The sequence below is a fragment of the Globicephala melas genome, chromosome 11, assembly GCF_963455315.2.
Source record: "Globicephala melas chromosome 11, mGloMel1.2, whole genome shotgun sequence".
Lineage (NCBI taxonomy): Eukaryota > Metazoa > Chordata > Mammalia > Artiodactyla > Delphinidae > Globicephala > Globicephala melas.
The window spans coordinates 47669444-47687574 of NC_083324.2; the positions used below are offsets into that span (position 1 = coordinate 47669444).

An 18131-nucleotide genomic window follows, 5' to 3' on the forward strand; every position below is an offset into this window, starting at 1 on the left:
CAAATCCAACAACACATAAAAAAGATCATACACCACGATCAAGTGGGATTCATCACAAGCTCAGAAGAATGGTTCAACATATGCAAATCAATCAATGTGATACCCACAGAAACAAAAGACAAAAACCACATTATCATCTCAATAGATGCAGAAAAAGCATTTGACAAAATACTACATCCATTCATGATAAAAACTCTTAACAAAATGGGTAGAGAGGGAACATATCTCAACACAATAAAAGCTATTTATGACAAACCTACAGCCAGTATAATACTCGATGGTGAAAAGCTGAAAGACTTCCCGCTAAAATCTGGAACTAGACAAGGATGCCCACTCTCATCATTTCTATTCAATATAGTATTGGAAGTCCTTGCCACAGCAATCAGACAAGAAAAAGAAATAAAAGGTATCCAAATTGACAGAGAAGAGGTAAAACTGTCATTATATGCAGATGACATGATTCTATATATAGAAAACCCTAGCAACTCCACACAAAAACTACTAGAACTGATAAACAAATTCAGCAAGGTAGCAGGATACAAGATTAACTTCCAAAATATACAAACAGCTCATACAACTTAACAACAAAAAAGAACCCAATCAAAAAATGGGCAGAAGACCTAAATAGACATTTCTCCAAGTAAGAAATACAAATGGCCAAGAGGTACATGAAAAGATGCTCAACATCGCTAATTATTAGAGAAATGCAAATCAAAACTACAGTGAGGTACCACCTCACACCAGTCAGAATGGTCATCATTAAAAACTCTACAAATAACGAATGCTGGAGAGGATGTGGAGAAGAAGGAACTCTCCTACACTGCTGGAGGGAATGTAAGTTGGTACAGCCACTACTGAAAATAGTACGGAATGTTCTTGAGAAAACTAAAAATAGAATTACCAGCAATCCCACTCCTGGGCATGTATCCAAACAAAACTCTAATCCAAAAAGATTTGTGCACCCCTGTGTTCATAGCAGCACTATTCACAATAGCCAAGACATGGAAATAACCTAAATGTCCATCGACAGAGGAATGGATAAAGAAGATGTGGTGTGTATATACAATGGATTATTACTCAGCCATAAAAAAAGAGCAAAATAATGCCATTTGCAGCAACGTGAGATTATCATACTAAGTGAAGTAAGCCACAAAGAGAAAGGCAAATACCATATGACATCACTTACATATGGAATCTAAATTATGACACAAATGAACCTATCTATGAAACAGAAACAGAGTTATGGACATAGAGAACAAACTTGTGGTTGCCAAGGGGGAGGGGGGAGGCGGACGGATGGAGTCAGAGATTGGGGTTAGCAGATGTAAGCTATTATATATGGAATGGATAAACAACAAGGTCCTACTGTACAGCACACAGAACTATATTCAGTATCCTATGATAAACCTTAATGGAAAAGAATATTAAAAAAAGAATGTATATATGTATAACTGAATCACTTTGCTATACATCAGAAATTAACACAACGTTATAAATAAACTATACTTCAATAAAAACAAAAATTCCCCAAATTAAAAAATAAATAGAAGTTTTCATCAGTGTCAACACAAGTTTATAAAAAAATGATACTGTTCCCAATAAAGATGTTAAAAAAAAAATGATACTGTAACTCCTTCCCTGAAATGTGCTAATTATGTATGATTCTCTGTGCAGTGTAAGGGGCTTCTTCCAGCCATATGTACTCAGATCTTACTCATAATCATTATGCTGTGCTTTGATTAATTTTAACATTATTTTACATATACTTCACTATATATTTTTTTAAATTAAATTTATTTTTTATACAGCAGGTTTCCCTCTATATTTAACCATTTTGCATATTTAGTGACCTTACGAAACCATCTGTAAGCTGTCATTCACCACCTTATCGAAACCCCTTGGGAAGATCTCAGACAAGACGTTAGAGTAGAAGGACGTGAGTTTAGCCCTTCTTATGAAAACACCCAAATCACAAGTAACTGCTGAACAATCATTGACAAAAAAATGCTGGAACCTACCAAAAAAGATATCCTACATCTAAAGACAAAGAAGCCACAACAAGACGGCAGGAGGGATGCAATCATGATAAAATCAAATCCCATATCTGCCAGGTGGGTGACCCACAAACAAACCCTTTGAGAAGTACACACACACACACACACATACACACATACTCTTTTTTTTTTTTTTTTTGGTAAAATGAGGCCCCTTTCATTTGTTCTTGATTTACCTTGCATCAGGGGCAGGCAAGGCTAAGAGGTAGACCCATATTCAAGATTTCAAGTAATTCAGTCAGTGGACCTACTATATGCCAGCACTAATAATAAAATGATAACATAAACCTAGAAATAACCCCTGCCCATGTGGGTTTCAATCTAGTGGGGAAGATAAATAAAATTGTGTCACAGGGACTTCCCTGGTGGCACAGTGGTTAAGAATCTGCCTGCCAATGCAGGGGACAAGGGTTTGAGCCCTGGTCCCGGAAGATCCCACATGCCATGGAGCAACTAAGCCCATGTGCCACAGCTACTAAGCCTGTGCTCTACAGCTCATGAACCACAACTACTGAGCCCACGTGCCACAACTACTGAAGCCCACACTCCTAGAGCCCGTGCTCTGCACCGAGAAGCCACCACAATGAGAAGCCTGCACACCACAAGGAAGAGTAGCCCTGGCTCACCGCAACTAGAGAAAGCCCGCGCATGGCAACAAAGACCCAACACAGCCAAAAATAAATAAGTAAAAATTTACAAAAGAAAAAGAAGAATAGTAATTTGTGTTAATAAAGAAGCTTTTCAAAAAAAAAATTGTGCCACAGAAGAGTAAAGACAGGAGGGGAAGATGGTCCTATGCAACCTAAGCTCACCTCATCTACAGGCTCCACAGTGGACACTTGCAGGTCCTAAGGAAATGGCTTTTGTATGTCCCTGGGCAGCCATCCCTTTGCCCCATTCCATGCCCAAACTGAAATTATTTCAGCTCCCTTTCTCTTGAGTCTCTGCCAACTTTTCCAACTGTCTTTGAAATGTGATGACCAGACACAGAAATCCCAAGCACACAAGTCCAAAAGAGAATACATAACTTGAGTTCAAGAAGTAAACAAAATGCTTTCTTTAACATTTAGCCCAAAAGCCTGACATCTTAGTCTGCTTTTGCTATGGGTGGATGAGAGTTCCTAAAGAATTATGGCTTTGCAAGTGCTCTTTAAACTGTAAAGTACAATCCATGTGTGTGTGAAGGGACTGTCATCATTAAGAATAGCTGTCTTTGCATATGGTGAGCAGAACTGGTGACTGCTAAGCTTGGTCTTGACCTGATTCCCCAGGATGGAAGGAGGCTAGCAGCAAGAGGGAAACTAGGAAAAGGAATGAGAAAGGTCTCTACATATTGCTCTTGAAGTAATCACTAGACATACTGTTAAGTGAAAAAAGCAAGGTGTGGACAGTAAGAAGGAGAAAGGGTTCAAATATATATCTACATATTTGCTTATGATTCCAAAAAGAAACAATGGAAGAACCCAAACTAATAGAAATAGTTATCTATAGAGGTAAGGAGAATTTAAGGAAGAGGGGATATAAACAGAAGTTTGAGGGAAAGTTTTTTTAAAAACAGGAAATCACAGGTAATAAATGCAGAAAGAATAACAGAATTAGAAGTCACCGTTTTATAACCCCTAATTAAAAAAAATTGATCTAGGCAACAATCACCTAATGCTACTAAAACCATTAAATAAAACATTGATAAAAACTTTATAAAGGATGAATTAGGCTCATAAAACCTGAAGCCATTCATCACCAATAATAGGAAAACCGAGTATCACGTTCTCCTGATGGGATTCAACAAGAAATATACACCACAACCAAAGAAGTATTCTTGCCAAAAAAATTTAAAAATTAAAAAAAACTTGAACATGAATCTAATCAAACCTCTACATCTGACAAGTTTATAAAATACATGGAGGATAAAGGAATATGTTTAATGTCACCAAATAAAGCAATTAGCGAGAGTCAAACTGAGACAAGAAGGCAGAGTAAAAGGACTTCAGTTCAACTCCTCTCACAAAAACACCAAAATCACAACTAACTGCTGAACAACCATCAACAAAAAAACTCAAACCTACCAAAAAAGATATTCTGCACCCAAAGACAAAGAAGCCACAACGAGATGGTAGGAGGGGCACTTTTCTGATATAATCAAATCCCATAACCACTGGGTGGGCAACCCACAAAGTGGAAAATAATTATATTGCAAAGGTTCTCCCATAGGAGTAAGAGTTCCAAGCCCCACGTCAGGCTCCCCAGACTGAGCATCTGGCATCAGGAGGAGGAGCCCCCAGAGCATTCGGCTTTGAAGGCCAGTGGGGCTTGAGTGCAGGAGCTCCACAGGATTGGGGGAGACAAAGACTCCACTCTTGGAGGGCGCACACAAGGTTTCACGTGCACTGGGACTCAGGGCAAAGCAGTAACTCCATAGGAGCCTGGGCCAGACCCACCTGTGGGTCTTGGAGGGTCTCCTGGGGAGGTGGGGGTCAGCTGTGGCTCACTGTGGAGGCAAGGACACTGGTGGCGGATGCCCCAGGGAATACCCATCAGCGTGAGCTCTCCCAGAGGTTGCCATTTTGGCACTGAGACCAGATATCACCAAACAGCCTGCACTTCTCCAGTGCTGGGACATCTCAGGCCAAACAACCAACAGGGTGGGAACACAGGCCCACCCACCAGAAGACAGGCTGCCTAAAGACATCCTGACCCCACAGCTGCTTATAAACACAAATTTTGACACGAGCCAGCCCACCAGAGGGATATGACCCAGCTCCACCCACCAGTGGGCAGGCACCAGTCCCTCCCACCAGGAAGCCTGCACAAGCACCTGGACCAACCTCACACACCAGGGGGCAGACACCAGAGGCAAGAACTATAATCCTGCAGCCTGAGGAATGGAGGCCACAAACACAGAAAGTTAGACAAAATGAAAAGACAGAGAAGTACAGCTGTTCCACTATGAGATTAGAAATCAATGACAAGAAAAAAACTAAAAAACACAAACACATGGAGGTTAAACAATATGTTACTAAACAACCAACAGATCACTGAAGAAATCAAAGAGGAAATAAAGAACTACCTAGAGACCAATGAAAATGAAAACACAATGATCCAAAGCCTATGGGATGCAGCAAAAGCACTTTTAAGAGGGAAGTTTATAGCAATACACTCTTACCTCAGGAAAGAAGAAAAATCTCAAATAAACATCCTAACGTTGTGCTTAAAGCAACTAGAGAAAGAAGAACAAGCAAAACCCAAAGTTAGGGACTTCCCTAGTGGTCCAGTGGTAAAGAAACTGCCTTCCAATGCAGAGGACACGGGTGCGATTCCTGGTTGGGGAACTAAGATCCCACATGCTGCAGGGCAACTAAGCCCGCACACCACAACTACAGAGCCCACATACCCTGGAGCCCACGCGCCACAACTAGAGAGAGAAAACCTGCATGCCACAACTAGAAAGAAGCCTGTGCGCCGCAATGAAGATCCCACGCACTGCAATGAAAGATCCCACATGCTGCAACGAAGACCCCACGTGCCACAACTAAGACCCGACACAGCCAAAAAATAATTAATTAATTAATTAAAATTTTTAAAATAAAAACCAAAGTTAGTTGAAGGAAAGAAATCATAAAGATCAGAGCAGAAATAAATGAAATAGAGATGAAGAGAACAATAGAAAAGATCAATGAAACAAAAAAGTCAGTTCTTTGAAAAGATAAACAAAATTGATAAACCTTTAACCAGACTCATCAAGAAAAAAAGGGAGAGGGCTCAAATCAATAAAATCAGAAATGAAGAAGAAGTGACAATGGACACCACAGAAACACAAAGGATCATAAGAGACTACTACAAGCAACTATATGCCAATAAAATAGACAACCTAGAAGAAATGGACAATTTCTTAGAAAGGTACAACCTTCCAAGACTGAACCAGGAAGAAATAGAAAATATGAACAGACAAATCACAATTACTGAAATTGAAGCTGTAGTTTAAAAACTTCCAACAAACAAAAAAGTCCAGGACCAGAAGGCTTCACAGGAGAATTCTATCAAACATTTAAAGACTTAACATCTGTCCTTCTGAAACTCTTCCAAAAAATTGCAGAGGAAGGAATACTCCTAAACTCATTCTATGAGGCCACCATCACCCTGATACTAAAACCAGACAAAGATACTACAAAAAAAGAAAATTACAGGCCAAAATCACTGATGAACATGGATGCAAAAATTATCAACAAAATACTAGCAAACCAAATCCAACAATACATTAAAAGGATCATACATCATGATCAAGTGGGATTTATCCCAGGGATGCAAGGATTTTTCAATACCCACAAATCAGTCAGTGTGATATACCACATCAACAAATTGAAGAATAAAAACCATATGATCATCACAATAGATGCAGAAAAAGCTTCTGACAAAATTCAACACTCATTTATGATAAAGACTTTCCAGAAAGTGGGCATAGAGGGAACTCACCTCAACATAAAAAAGGCCATATGACAAACCCACAGCTAACATCATACTCAACGTCGGAAAACTGAAAGCATTTCCTCTAAGATCAGGAAAAAGACAAGGAGGTCCATTCTCACCACCATTATTCAACATAGTTTTAGAAGTCCTAGCCATGGCAATCAGAGAAGAAAAAGAAATAAAAGGAATCCAAATTGGCAAAGAAGTAGAACTGTCACTGTTTGCAGATGACATGATACGATACACAGAAGAGCCTAAAGATGCTACCAGGAAACTACTACAGCTCATCAGTGAATTTGGTAAGGTTGCAGGAAACAAAATTATTACACAGAAATCTCTTGCATTGCTATACACTAACAACAAAAGATCAGAAAGAGAAATTAAGGAAACAATCCCATTTACCATCACATCAAAAAGAATAAAATACCTAGGAATAAACATGCCTAAGGAGGCAAAAGACCTGTACTCTGAAAACTATAGGACACTGATGAAAGAAATTGCACATGACACAAACAGATGGAAAGATACACCATGTTCTTTGATTGGAAGAATCGATATTGTCAAAATGACTATACTACCTAAGGCAATCTACAGATTCGATGCAATCCTTATTAAATTACCAGTGGCATTTTTCACAGAATTAGAACAAAAAACTTTACAATTTGTATGGAGACACAAAAGACCCTGAATAGCCAAAGCAATCCTGAAAAAGAAAAACAGATCTGGAGGAATCAGACTCCCTGACTTCAGACTATACTACAAAGCTACAGTAATCAAAACAGTCTGGTATTGGCACAAAAACAGAAATATAGATCAATGAACAGGACAGAAAGCCCAGAAATAAACCCACACACCTATGGTCAATTACTCTATGACAAGGGAGGCAAGAACATACAGTGGAGAAAGGACAGTCTTTTCAATAAATGGTGCTGGGAAAAATGGACAGCTACAGGTAAAAAATGAAATTAGAACACTCTCTAACACCATACACAAAAATAAACTCAAAATGGATTAAAGACCTAAATGTAAGGCCTGATACTATAAAACTCTTAGAGGAAAACACAGGCAGGACACTCTATGACATGAATTGCAGCAATATCTTTTTCAATCCACCTCCTAGAGTAATGGAAATAAAAACAAAAATAAACAAGTGGGATCTAATTAAACTTAAAAGCTTCTGCACAGCAAAGGAAACCATAAACAAAACAAAAAGACAACCCACAGAATGGGAGAAAATATTTGCAAATGATGAGACCGACAAGGGATTAATCTCCAAAATATACAAACAGCTCATGCAGCTCAACATAAAAAAAAAACCAACCAAATAAAAAAATGGGCAGAAGATCTAAATAGACATTTCTCCAAAGAAGACATATAGATGGCCAAAAAGCACATGAAAAGATGTTCAACATCACTAATTATTAGAGAAATGCAAATCGAAACTACAACCAGTCAGAATGGACTTCATCAAAAACTCTATAAACAATAAAAGCTGGAGAGGGTGCCGAGAAAAGGGAACCCTCCTACACTGTTGGTGGGAATGTAAATTGGTAATATCATTATGGAGAATAGTATCGAGGTTCCTTAAAACTAAATAGAACTACCATATAATCCACCAATCCTGCTGCTGGGTATATATCCGGAGAAAACCATAATTCGAAAAGATATATGCACCCTAATGTTCACTGCAGCACTATTTACAATAGCGAAGACATGAAAGCAACCTAAATGTCCATCAACAGATGAATGGATAAAGAAGATATGGTACCTATATAGAATGAAATATGACTCAGCCATAAAAAAGAATGAAAGAATGCCATTTGCAGCAATGTGGATGGACCTAAAGTTTATCATACTAAGTGAAGTAAGTCAGACAGAGAAAGACAAATATCATATGGTATCACTTACAGGTGGATTCTAAAAAAATTGATACAAATGAACTTATATAAAAACAGAAACAGACTCACAGACTTCGAAAACAAACTTACGGTTATCAAAGGGAAAAGGTGGGAGGAGGGGTAAATTAGGAGTTTGGGATATAACATATATACATTACTACATATAAAACAGATAACCAACAAGGACCTACTGTATAACACAGGGGACTCTACTCAGTATTCTGTAATAACCTATATGGGAAAAGAATCTGACAAAGAATGTATATATGTATACGTATAACTGAATCACTTTGCTGTACACCTGAAACTGACACAACATTGTAAATCGACTGTACTCTAATATAAAATAAAAATTAAACTAAAAAAACAAAAAATAAAGCAATTAGCCAAATCCAGAATATAAGAAATTACAGTTTCTTCTACAAATAAATGGCATTTTTAAAAAGAAAAGGATGGAGCAGCAATTATAAACTAAGGGAGAAATAAGAGATACTTTAACCAAATGCAATGTTTGAATTCTGACTCAAAGAAACCAATTATAAATTGACTTTTTAAAAAAAATAAATAGCTAAAAATCAGATGTGGATGTATATTGGTTGATATTAAGGAATCACTGTTAATATTGCTGGGTATGATGATGGTTATTCTTTAATAGTCCTTATCTGTTAGAGATACTCACTTAAGTATTAACTGAAGAATGACATGCTATCGAAGCTTTTCCTTAAAATACTCCAGTGAATGCATGTGCACACAGACACACATACGTGAAGTTGTGAGGATAACAGATGAAACCAGATTTGCAGAATGTAGGTAACTGTTGAAGCTGGGTGATGGGCACATCAGCGTTCTTTACAGTCTTTTCCCTAGTTTTGTGTATGGCCTGTGTGTGTGTGTGTGTGTGTGTGTGTGTGTGTGTGTGTGTGTGTATGGTTTTAAAATTTCACAGCAAAGACTTTTAAAAATAAGGAAGCAGAGTGGGATGTGTAAAGAAACCAGAGTCCTACCTCATAAACTTGTCCAATTTCATAATCTGTGAAAAATGCGATTGAGGGCTTAGCTAGAAACACTGGAGTATCAGCACAACTGTGGGAGGACAAGAAAGGGTGAGAAAGGCTGTTAGTTTCATCCATGTGACTGATTCATGGAAAAGAAATACATCCAAGCCATCAAAGAGATAGGCAATGTGTCATCTGTTGGCTTTTGTTGTTGTTAAAGCAGGTCACAAAAGAGCTTTACAGCGAGATCAAATCTTTGTGAAAACACATATATCTACATATTTCCTTTTCAATATGCAGAGGAAAAACTCTGGAAGCTTAAACACCAATACGTTAATTGGGTTTTTAATATAGGTGCTAGTTTTCTTGGCAAATCTTTTCCGATTTTTCTTAATAAAAAGATATTTAATAAAGAAACATTAATCGTTTTAAGTCCATTAAAATTATGAACCAGTGAAGCAACTCATTCCCTTCATACGGACAATTATTGAAATATAGCCAAAGGCACTCTCTTAAAGAAACATCACAATTTATACTAATTATTTGTCATTACACAGATTTTAAACATTTTTATTATCCAAGACACATGAATTTAATGTAAGGAGCACAAGGCTATAGAAATGTCTCCCATTTGATCCAGACCATTCAGATATAAACAAGAGCCAACACTAATCCCTATTCCTCAAGACTGGCAGGTCAGAAGAGCACAACCCAGGACTCTGGGGGTGTCCAAAGGCCACGCCTGAAGGCAGCCCCGAAGCCCTGCTATATTCGGACACCCCGCCCCCAAACGTCTAGGATCCTCCAGAAGCCAAAGCAGACTCAGGACCTTCTGAGTTTTCCTCTGCAGGGTCAGATTTTCTGAGAATACGAGTCAGGAAAAAACACACCTCTCTTCCAGCTCTCCATCCTGGAATTTTCCTATCAGTGCTGACTTCTTGGGAGGAAAGAGAAGAGACGTGCCTCCAAACGGAGTGTTAGGAGGGAAAAAGCGAGGGTTTTTCAGGAAGCGGTTCCGACTCTCCATCCTGGCGAGCAGAAGCCGCTCCAGCTGCCTCTGGGGCACACGTAAATGGTTCATCCAGTTTTTATTCTTCGGTGAACCTGTTTTCTTTGAAACACGAGAAAAGGATAGTGTCAACGACAAGCGGGGGGGCTGTGTGTGTTGATATCTTGCCGACTTCATGATCCACAGGTGGCCAAGGACACCCTCCTCTCTATTTTGCTGTGGCTTCATCACAATGTCGTGTGTCACCAGGAGCCCCTTCCCCCTTGTCATCGCCCTGCCTCACCGCCCACACACTCACAGGCTTCAGCATTCACCTCGGCAGTTGCTCTGGATCTGAGTTTGCCCTTAAAAGATGAGTCCCATGTCAGGCTGTCCATGGTGTAGTCTGTCTCCTCTTCAGACTGAGAGGGCATCTTCCTGCAGGCAAGCTTCTTGGTCAGCTCTATCTTTGGGACAGAACGTTTCTCAAAACTAAACGTCAGTTTTGAATATCCAGGGACAAAGGCACCTGTAGCACCAGGAAAAAAAATAAGTTACTATACCAAGGTGACGAGGTGGACGCTTCCAAGATGACTTAATGAAACCACCAAAGGCACAATTAGCTTGGTATTCTTTTCCCCCTAAATGTTCATATTTCCTACCCCAGATGTAATTGCCCTGCAGTGTATCAATTACTCCTGGAACTTACTCTGCATCCTCGAGACTTAGGACTAGAGTGTTCATGTATTTGTTCAGTTGCCAAACATGGTCAAGAACATGAGTGGACCGTTGTCACGCACACGCATGTACACGTACATCATATGTGAACATGCTTTTTAAAAGGTTCACATGACAAATCAAAGTTTGTATTAGCTTTTTAATACCTATAAGATCATCTCCGAAAGGTTAAATGAGAACATTCAATATTGCTAGCAGGAATGCAATGAAACTGGTACCATCACATTTCCTAGCACAGTGCCAGGTAAATCCTCAATACATGTTAAATCCATCCTTACTGAGCTGCCTAAGATACTGAGTGTCCAGCCAACTTTAAAATACTAAGTGGCTTGGGACTTCCCTGGCGGTCCAGTGGTTGCGACCCCATGCTTCCACTGCAGGGGGCACGGGTTCCATCCCTGGTCGGGGAACTAAGATCCCGCATGCCACACAGTGCGGCCAAAAATGATAATAAAAATAAAAATAAAATAAAACAAAATAAAATACTAAGTGGTCAAGTACCCCATGGCACTTGGTTCTGCTACCTCTTTCTGGCCTCACTTCTCTGCATGGCCCAGGCCGTCAGTGCAACTCTTTCCTCGTCAGCACCCTCAATTCTCTGGATCCCAGTCCTTCCAACCCAAATGCCTTCTCAGCTCCGGTCCCCCAGAGATCATCAGAGTCCCACTGACTGGGGCTGCTGACAAGCTCGTCTTTGGAGCCTGGCACCGCTAGGCCGCCATCCCGATGTTTGGCCGCAGGATCTACATGGCGGCTCTTCTGAAATTCTACCTTGCTGCTTAAGCCCACAACACAGCCTCCCACTCCACTCATTTTCAGAAGATCTTGCCTCTACAGCACAGAAAACTGGCCCAGTATCACACACACATCCTTCTCCGCCTCCCTACCCAAACTTCCCTCCACACTCAAAGTTGCTCTTGGCCTGTAAGGGGTATGCAGAACCCCTAGGTCCGTGTTCTGACTCCACCAGAAACTTGCTCCCTGGCTCATATGTCTTCAGACCCTCCCTGTCTTGGTTCATTCAACTCCATTTCTAAACATTTTCACATCTTGTTGTTGGGCAACGGACTAGAGAGTCAGATTCCTCATTGAGGAGCTGAGACTTTTATCTTGTACATGTTAGGGAGCTAGCGAGGAAGTGGCACGCTCAGAGCTGACCCTCCCAAGAGCCACTACCAAATTCAAGAAAAGTGGAAAAAAACATCTATGAACAAGGAAATAGCAGCAAAGGTGGCTGGTGTGGTCCCACTACTACAGAATTTCCCTGGAATGGTATCAGAGGCTCAAAGAGAGCACAGAGGCATTACCTTTAGGTGCAGAGCAAAAGGGCACTGTATCGCTGTAGTAATCATTCGGGCAGATCAAATGATGCTTCTGTAGCAACTCGTTGTCCACACACCACCTGAAGATGGTCTTCACTACACAGAAGAGAATGAGAAAAGGTGTTTCAAGGCACACTGATGTCAAAGAAACTACACCCAAACTTTCTTCATCCTCCAAGCCTAAACCACCTAACAAAATTCTTAGAACCCTGTGGTCATTTTGAGATTTAAGAAACTAACCAGCAAGTATTTAAGTTGGCCACTTAAAAGAGGCCAACCATTGGGCAAGGCTGTGTGGTGGTATTATTTGAGCTAAAATACAGTTACTTGCAGAGAGGTCTATAACAAAACAGTTAGGAGAAACAGGGTAGATTGATGAGTGGCCCCAATTCTTCACTCTTCTCTGTATCCACGCCCCCTGCCATGTGAGTGTTTAGTTCCTGCTACTAGGGACAGAGCCCACTTCTTCACCCTTGACTTTGGCCATGTGATGTGCTTTGACCATGAAAGGCTGGCAGGATTTTGAAAGGTGCTCATGCAGCTGAGCCTTCCCTCTTGTGCCTTTGCCATCATCCTGAGAAGAGCTCCTGCCCCTTCATCCTGGACCCCAGCAGGAGTCCACGTGGAGCAGACCTGAGCCCAACCTGCAGCAGGGAGCCAAGTTCAGCTGGACCCACAGCTGGACGCTGATCTAGCCAGCCAAGCCCAGCTAGATCAGCCAACCCCCAACCGACTGGCAGACACATGAGAGGAAATCTCATTTAATAGAGTGGGAAGTTGATATTATCTATGGTTGATGAGCCAGGAAACAGTAGAAAAGATGTGTTATCTAGAGGTTTCCGGAAGAATTAGAGCTAAAAATGGCCATTTCTGACAAGTGGACTGAAGTTGGGAGAGGTGAGGTGGAGGATTTTTCAATAGACATTTTTAGAGCAGTGGTAGGTTTGCAGCAAAATTGAGGGGAAGGTACAGAGATTTCCCAAATACCCACTTCCCCCCACCACATGCAGAGCCTCCCCCATTATCAACGTCCCCCATGGATGGTACATTTGTTACAACTGATGATCCTACACTGACACATCATTGTCACATGAAGCCCGCAGTTTACATTAGGGTTCACTCTTGGTGTTGTGAAGTCTATGGGTTTGCACAAATGTGTAATGACATACGTAGGTGGGGGCTTTTTTATATTTCATTAGAAACAATTTGATTTTTTTTAAACCATGTACACGACTACTTTGATAAAAATTAAGGAGTAAACAGGGTGAATGGAAGACCTGAAAGTTTTCAAACTTTACTGCTTGCTCCATTAACCAACATGGTGCCTTTAAATGGCCTTTCCCTCCGGAGGTTCCCTATAACCAAAGGTACAGGTGAGACAAGTGAAGAGCACATGTTTCTCCCATCAAATATGTTAATTTAAGAACTTTGAGATTTGGCCTATTACTGTAATAGTCAAGTTTCGACAAGGAAAACAGGAATTACTCTATGTATACCGTATACAAAGGGGTTAAGGGAATTCCCTGGCAGTCCAGTGGTTAGGACTCTGTGCTTTCACTGCCGAGGACACAGGTTCAATCCCTGGTTGGGAAACTGAGATCCCACAAGTCACGCGGCACAGCCAAAAAAGGGCGGGAGGGCACTTGTTGAATGCAGAGGATTACAAAGTGGGAGAGAGGTCAGGGAATTCATCATTAACAACTTCAGCCAGCAGCACTGAAGCAGGGGGCTCTCAGGACGTGATCTGGACTCTGCTCTGAAACTCACAGCTGCTCGGTCATCTGCCTGCTACTGCTTCTGAAGAACAGAGGCCTCCCCTTCCAAAACTCACCAAGAGCCTCTCATCAGTGACCGATCCCGGAACCACAGGTAAAAGGTCCATTCTGGGAACGTGTGGATCCCTGGCCCCTCCTCTGCAATACAGAGACCTCACCAGGGAGTGACAGCAATGCCAACTGACACAGTCCAGCCCAGTTCCCAAGTACTTTGGTGATGGCCTATTTGAAATATTAAAAGATAAAATAAAGCTTCCAGATAAAGGGCAAAGGCCATGCTGCAAGGAGATGTATCCTCTGTCTTCGGATACCATTACTCCCACGGTCCTCCCCCAGGGTGTGGGCAGTTCAGTGTTGTGTCTGGGGGTGGGAGCGGCAGTTTCTTATCAGGTCTTTGGGAAGTTTCTCTCCACGTCAGGCCTGGTCCATGGACCAGGTGAGCTTTGGGCACCCTGAACTGGCCTTGTGACCATCTCCTTCCACTTGGGAAGGGTGGGCTTCCTACATGGACCCTGCTCCTGAGCACGGCTCTGCCAGGGGTTGGCTGCTCCATTCCCCAAAAGATAATACAGATAAGATAGCAGCAAGGCTGGGACTTCCCTGGTGGTTCAGTGGTAAAGAATCCGCCTTCCAACGTAGGGGACTCGGGTTCGATCCCTGGTCAGGGAACTAAGATCCCACATGCCATGGGGCAACTAGGCCTGCGCGCACGCCACAACTGGAGAGAAGAACTAGAGAGAAGCCCGCATGCCACAGTGAAAGAGCCTGCATGCCGCAACTAAGACCCTATGTGGCCAAAAATAAAAAATAAATAAGATAGCAGCAAGGGAAGGGAACAAAAGCACAGGACGTTCTGCTGAATTCTGATCTTTCTCCCTCTGTCTGGAGAATTTACGCATGTTTTCCACCATGTGACGTTTGTATCAGCAAACAGAGAAAGTCTGCTTCTGTGCCTCAAATAACAAATATTTCAGGGGAATGTCCTTACCATCAATCATCCAAGTTATAAAAGGTGTTCTTGGGTCACCTCGCCCTGCCCTGAGAAGCAGAGACCAGAGGGGTGTCCAGGGAACTGGATTAAGGTCTCTACTTCTGCTACTTTTGAAATCAAAAAGAGAAACACTGCCAGCAGAAGGCTGAGAAACCAGGGCAGATAATGTCTGATTACAACTTAATATTATCTTGGGTAAAAACATAAAATGAAGGTCACTGGGAAACTCTCCCGGCTGATGTTCATTTCACAGTTCTCAATGTTTTATTCCACTTTCATAAAAAATAAACAAAGAAGGGCTTCCCTTGTGGCGCAGTGGTTGAGAATCTGCCTGCCGATGCAGGGGACACGGGTTCGGGCCCTGGTCCGGGAAGATCCCACATGCCGCGGAGCAACTGGGCCCGTGAGCCACAATTACTGAGCCTGGGCGTCTGGAGCCTGTGCTACACAACGGGAGAGGCCGCGATAGTGAGAGGCCCGCGCACCGCAATGAAGAGTGGCCCCCGCTTGCCACAACTAGAGAAAGCCCTCGCACAGAAACGAAGACCCAACACAGCCAAAAATAAATAAATTTAAAAATAAACAAACAAATAATTACTTAATCTCCCCTGATCTTTAGCCAAAAGAATCCTACCAAAGACAGGGACAGTATCAGACTCCAAGGACTCAGTGGATGTCAGGCAATCAATAAATCTTCCTGAGAATCTGCTACCAATAATCTCTGCCTAAATCCACGACTGAGGGAGGGGGCCTGGCGGCTACACGACTCTGCTGCAGAGAAGGGGTAACAGGAGGAGATATGGATTCTACACTGAGTGTTCACTGTCTAATGGGGCTGAGCCTCAGAGCGGGCAGACCTGACATAGCATGGGGCCTCACACTCAGAGCCACACCCGAGGGGAAGTCATCTACACCCGTGTGACACTGTGCCTGGACAACAGGCCTTCCTCCTCCTCTTGAGAGAAGAAAGAGATGGGCTTTGACAGCAATTACAACTTCAAATCTGGGTCCCAGCCCTTCTGAGCTGTGGGAATTTAGGGAAGTTACTTGAGCTCCTCTCTCAGCTCCTATACCTGTAAAATGGAGAGAAAACCTACCTCGCAGGGTTGTTGGAAGGATTCAGTGGAATAACATATGCAAAGCATCTTACCCATCCTCTGGTCCTCAGCAGGACCCCATGAGTGTAATGCTTTCCGAAGCCACTGTATCTTCCACTTCTCCCTCCCTCCAGGCCACAGATATGTCAGGTCTCCCAACCCTAAAAGCACTGTCCCTACTAACCTGGAAAATGATGATTTTCAGGGATGTAGGAGGATAAATCAAAGACTTTGGCGGGGGCGGGGCGGAATAAAGGAACCAGGGCTTCTTAGAGAAACGGCTGATTCCAGGTCTGGGGCAATAAATACACAAGATGAACCTGGAACATCTGACCATTCCAGAAAGTAAGGAAGTTATCACAGACAACAAATGTTGTGTCAAAAGAGTCAGGTGTCAACTTGAAAATGTTCCAATTGGCCAAAGATGGGACAGTTCGAGCATCAATAAGAATAAATACAGGGCTTCCCTGGTGGCGCAGTGGTTGGGAGTCCACCTGCCGATGCAGGGGACACGGGTTCGTGCCCCGGTCTGGGAAGATCCCACATGCCGCGGAATGACTAGGCCCGTGAGCCATGGCCGCTGAGCCTGCGCGTCCGGAGCCTGTGCTCCGCAACGGGAGAGGCCACAACAGTGAGAGGCCCGTGTACCAAAAAAAAAAAAAAAAAGAATAAATATAATTGTAGTTATGAAACCTATGAGGTCATAATGATATTAAAAACCGACTAACCAAACCTCATTAGTCATCGTTGGCAGATGTTAGGGAAACCAACTCATTATTTTAAAAACTGTCAGATAAGGGGAAAGAATTAATTCTGTTCCTATCTTGGAGTAATCAAAGTAGTTACTGAAGAGTTCCTCTTTATGGAAGTATTTCAGTATCATTAGCATTTCACTGTAATTTATAATCCCTAATGAAACAACAGATCTGGGCAAAGACTGGCAATATCACGAAAACAGAGACATCACGTACCTCCTGAAGGGAGTACACAGCACCATCTATGAACTGGTCTTTCCCCTTCTGCCCCCCAAATTGAACTTAAACCTCAAAATGTCTCTACAACTAACTACTGAATTGCAAGGAATACAGGGATCATAAGAACAGGTTAAATGACACCACAATGTTGAAATCAGCAAAATCCAGACTATGGACAAGTGTACAGGAAAAATGACCCAATTTCTTTAACAAATAAATTAAGAAAGCATTGCCAGAGAGATGGTTGACTTAGAAAAGAGTTTTCAGTGAGTGCTGATGGAGCTTTGATGAGGAAAAAAGATATTGGTCAAATGTGAGAATACCTCTCCACAAAGCACTAATCAATTATCATCCGACATGGCGAATTTAATGTGGAGACACCAACCTGACCAGGTAATCAAGGCTAGCATCACCCGGGCCTCCTGACGTGCTGCGGTGAGAGGAGCACAGCGTCATTTGCATGGTGCTGCTGCCAAGCGCGAGCCTGCGTGTGGTCATGGGGCAACATTAGAGCCACGCCACAGAGGGGGAGGCCTGTCAAGAGAGAGGATCCTGGGAAGACAGGGAGTAAAGCGCCAGGACACTGTCTCCCCACCTAGGTGAAAGGTGCACTGGCAGAATCAGTCTAACGGAACTGTTTTGTAACCATGGCATCTATTCAAGACTTGTAACTTCCAGGGGAAGGCTTGGACAGGAAATTGCAGTGGACTTCAGCTCTTAGGATGGTAGCAGCTACCCACCCCTCACTCCCAGTCCCAGGGCAGGCATCTGTGCATGTGTTTCTGGGGCATCCTGCACAGTCTGTGAGAGTCTGGGTGAGCCAAAAGGACCCTGT

General features: G+C 42.3%; 1 protein-coding gene across 10 annotated transcripts in view; it reads right to left on the reverse strand.

Annotated features, from left to right (window-relative positions):
* Positions 1-18131, reverse strand: part of DLEC1 (DLEC1 cilia and flagella associated protein) — a 106750-nt gene that overhangs the window by 58813 nt on the left and 29806 nt on the right. For 9 of the 10 annotated variants that reach the window (XM_060307300.1, XM_060307299.1, XM_060307301.2 and 6 more), the window contains 4 exons: positions 12445-12555; positions 10735-10928; positions 10302-10522; positions 9421-9499 (listed from right to left, as the gene is read on the reverse strand). In XM_060307300.1, coding sequence (XP_060163283.1) covers positions 9421-9499; positions 10302-10522; positions 10735-10928; positions 12445-12555 — 605 coding nt within the window. Of the gene's footprint in view, positions 1-9420; positions 9500-10301; positions 10523-10734; positions 10929-12444; positions 12556-17681; positions 17831-18131 lie in introns of all 10 variants that reach the window. The other variant, XM_060307306.1, reaches the window with a different exon arrangement.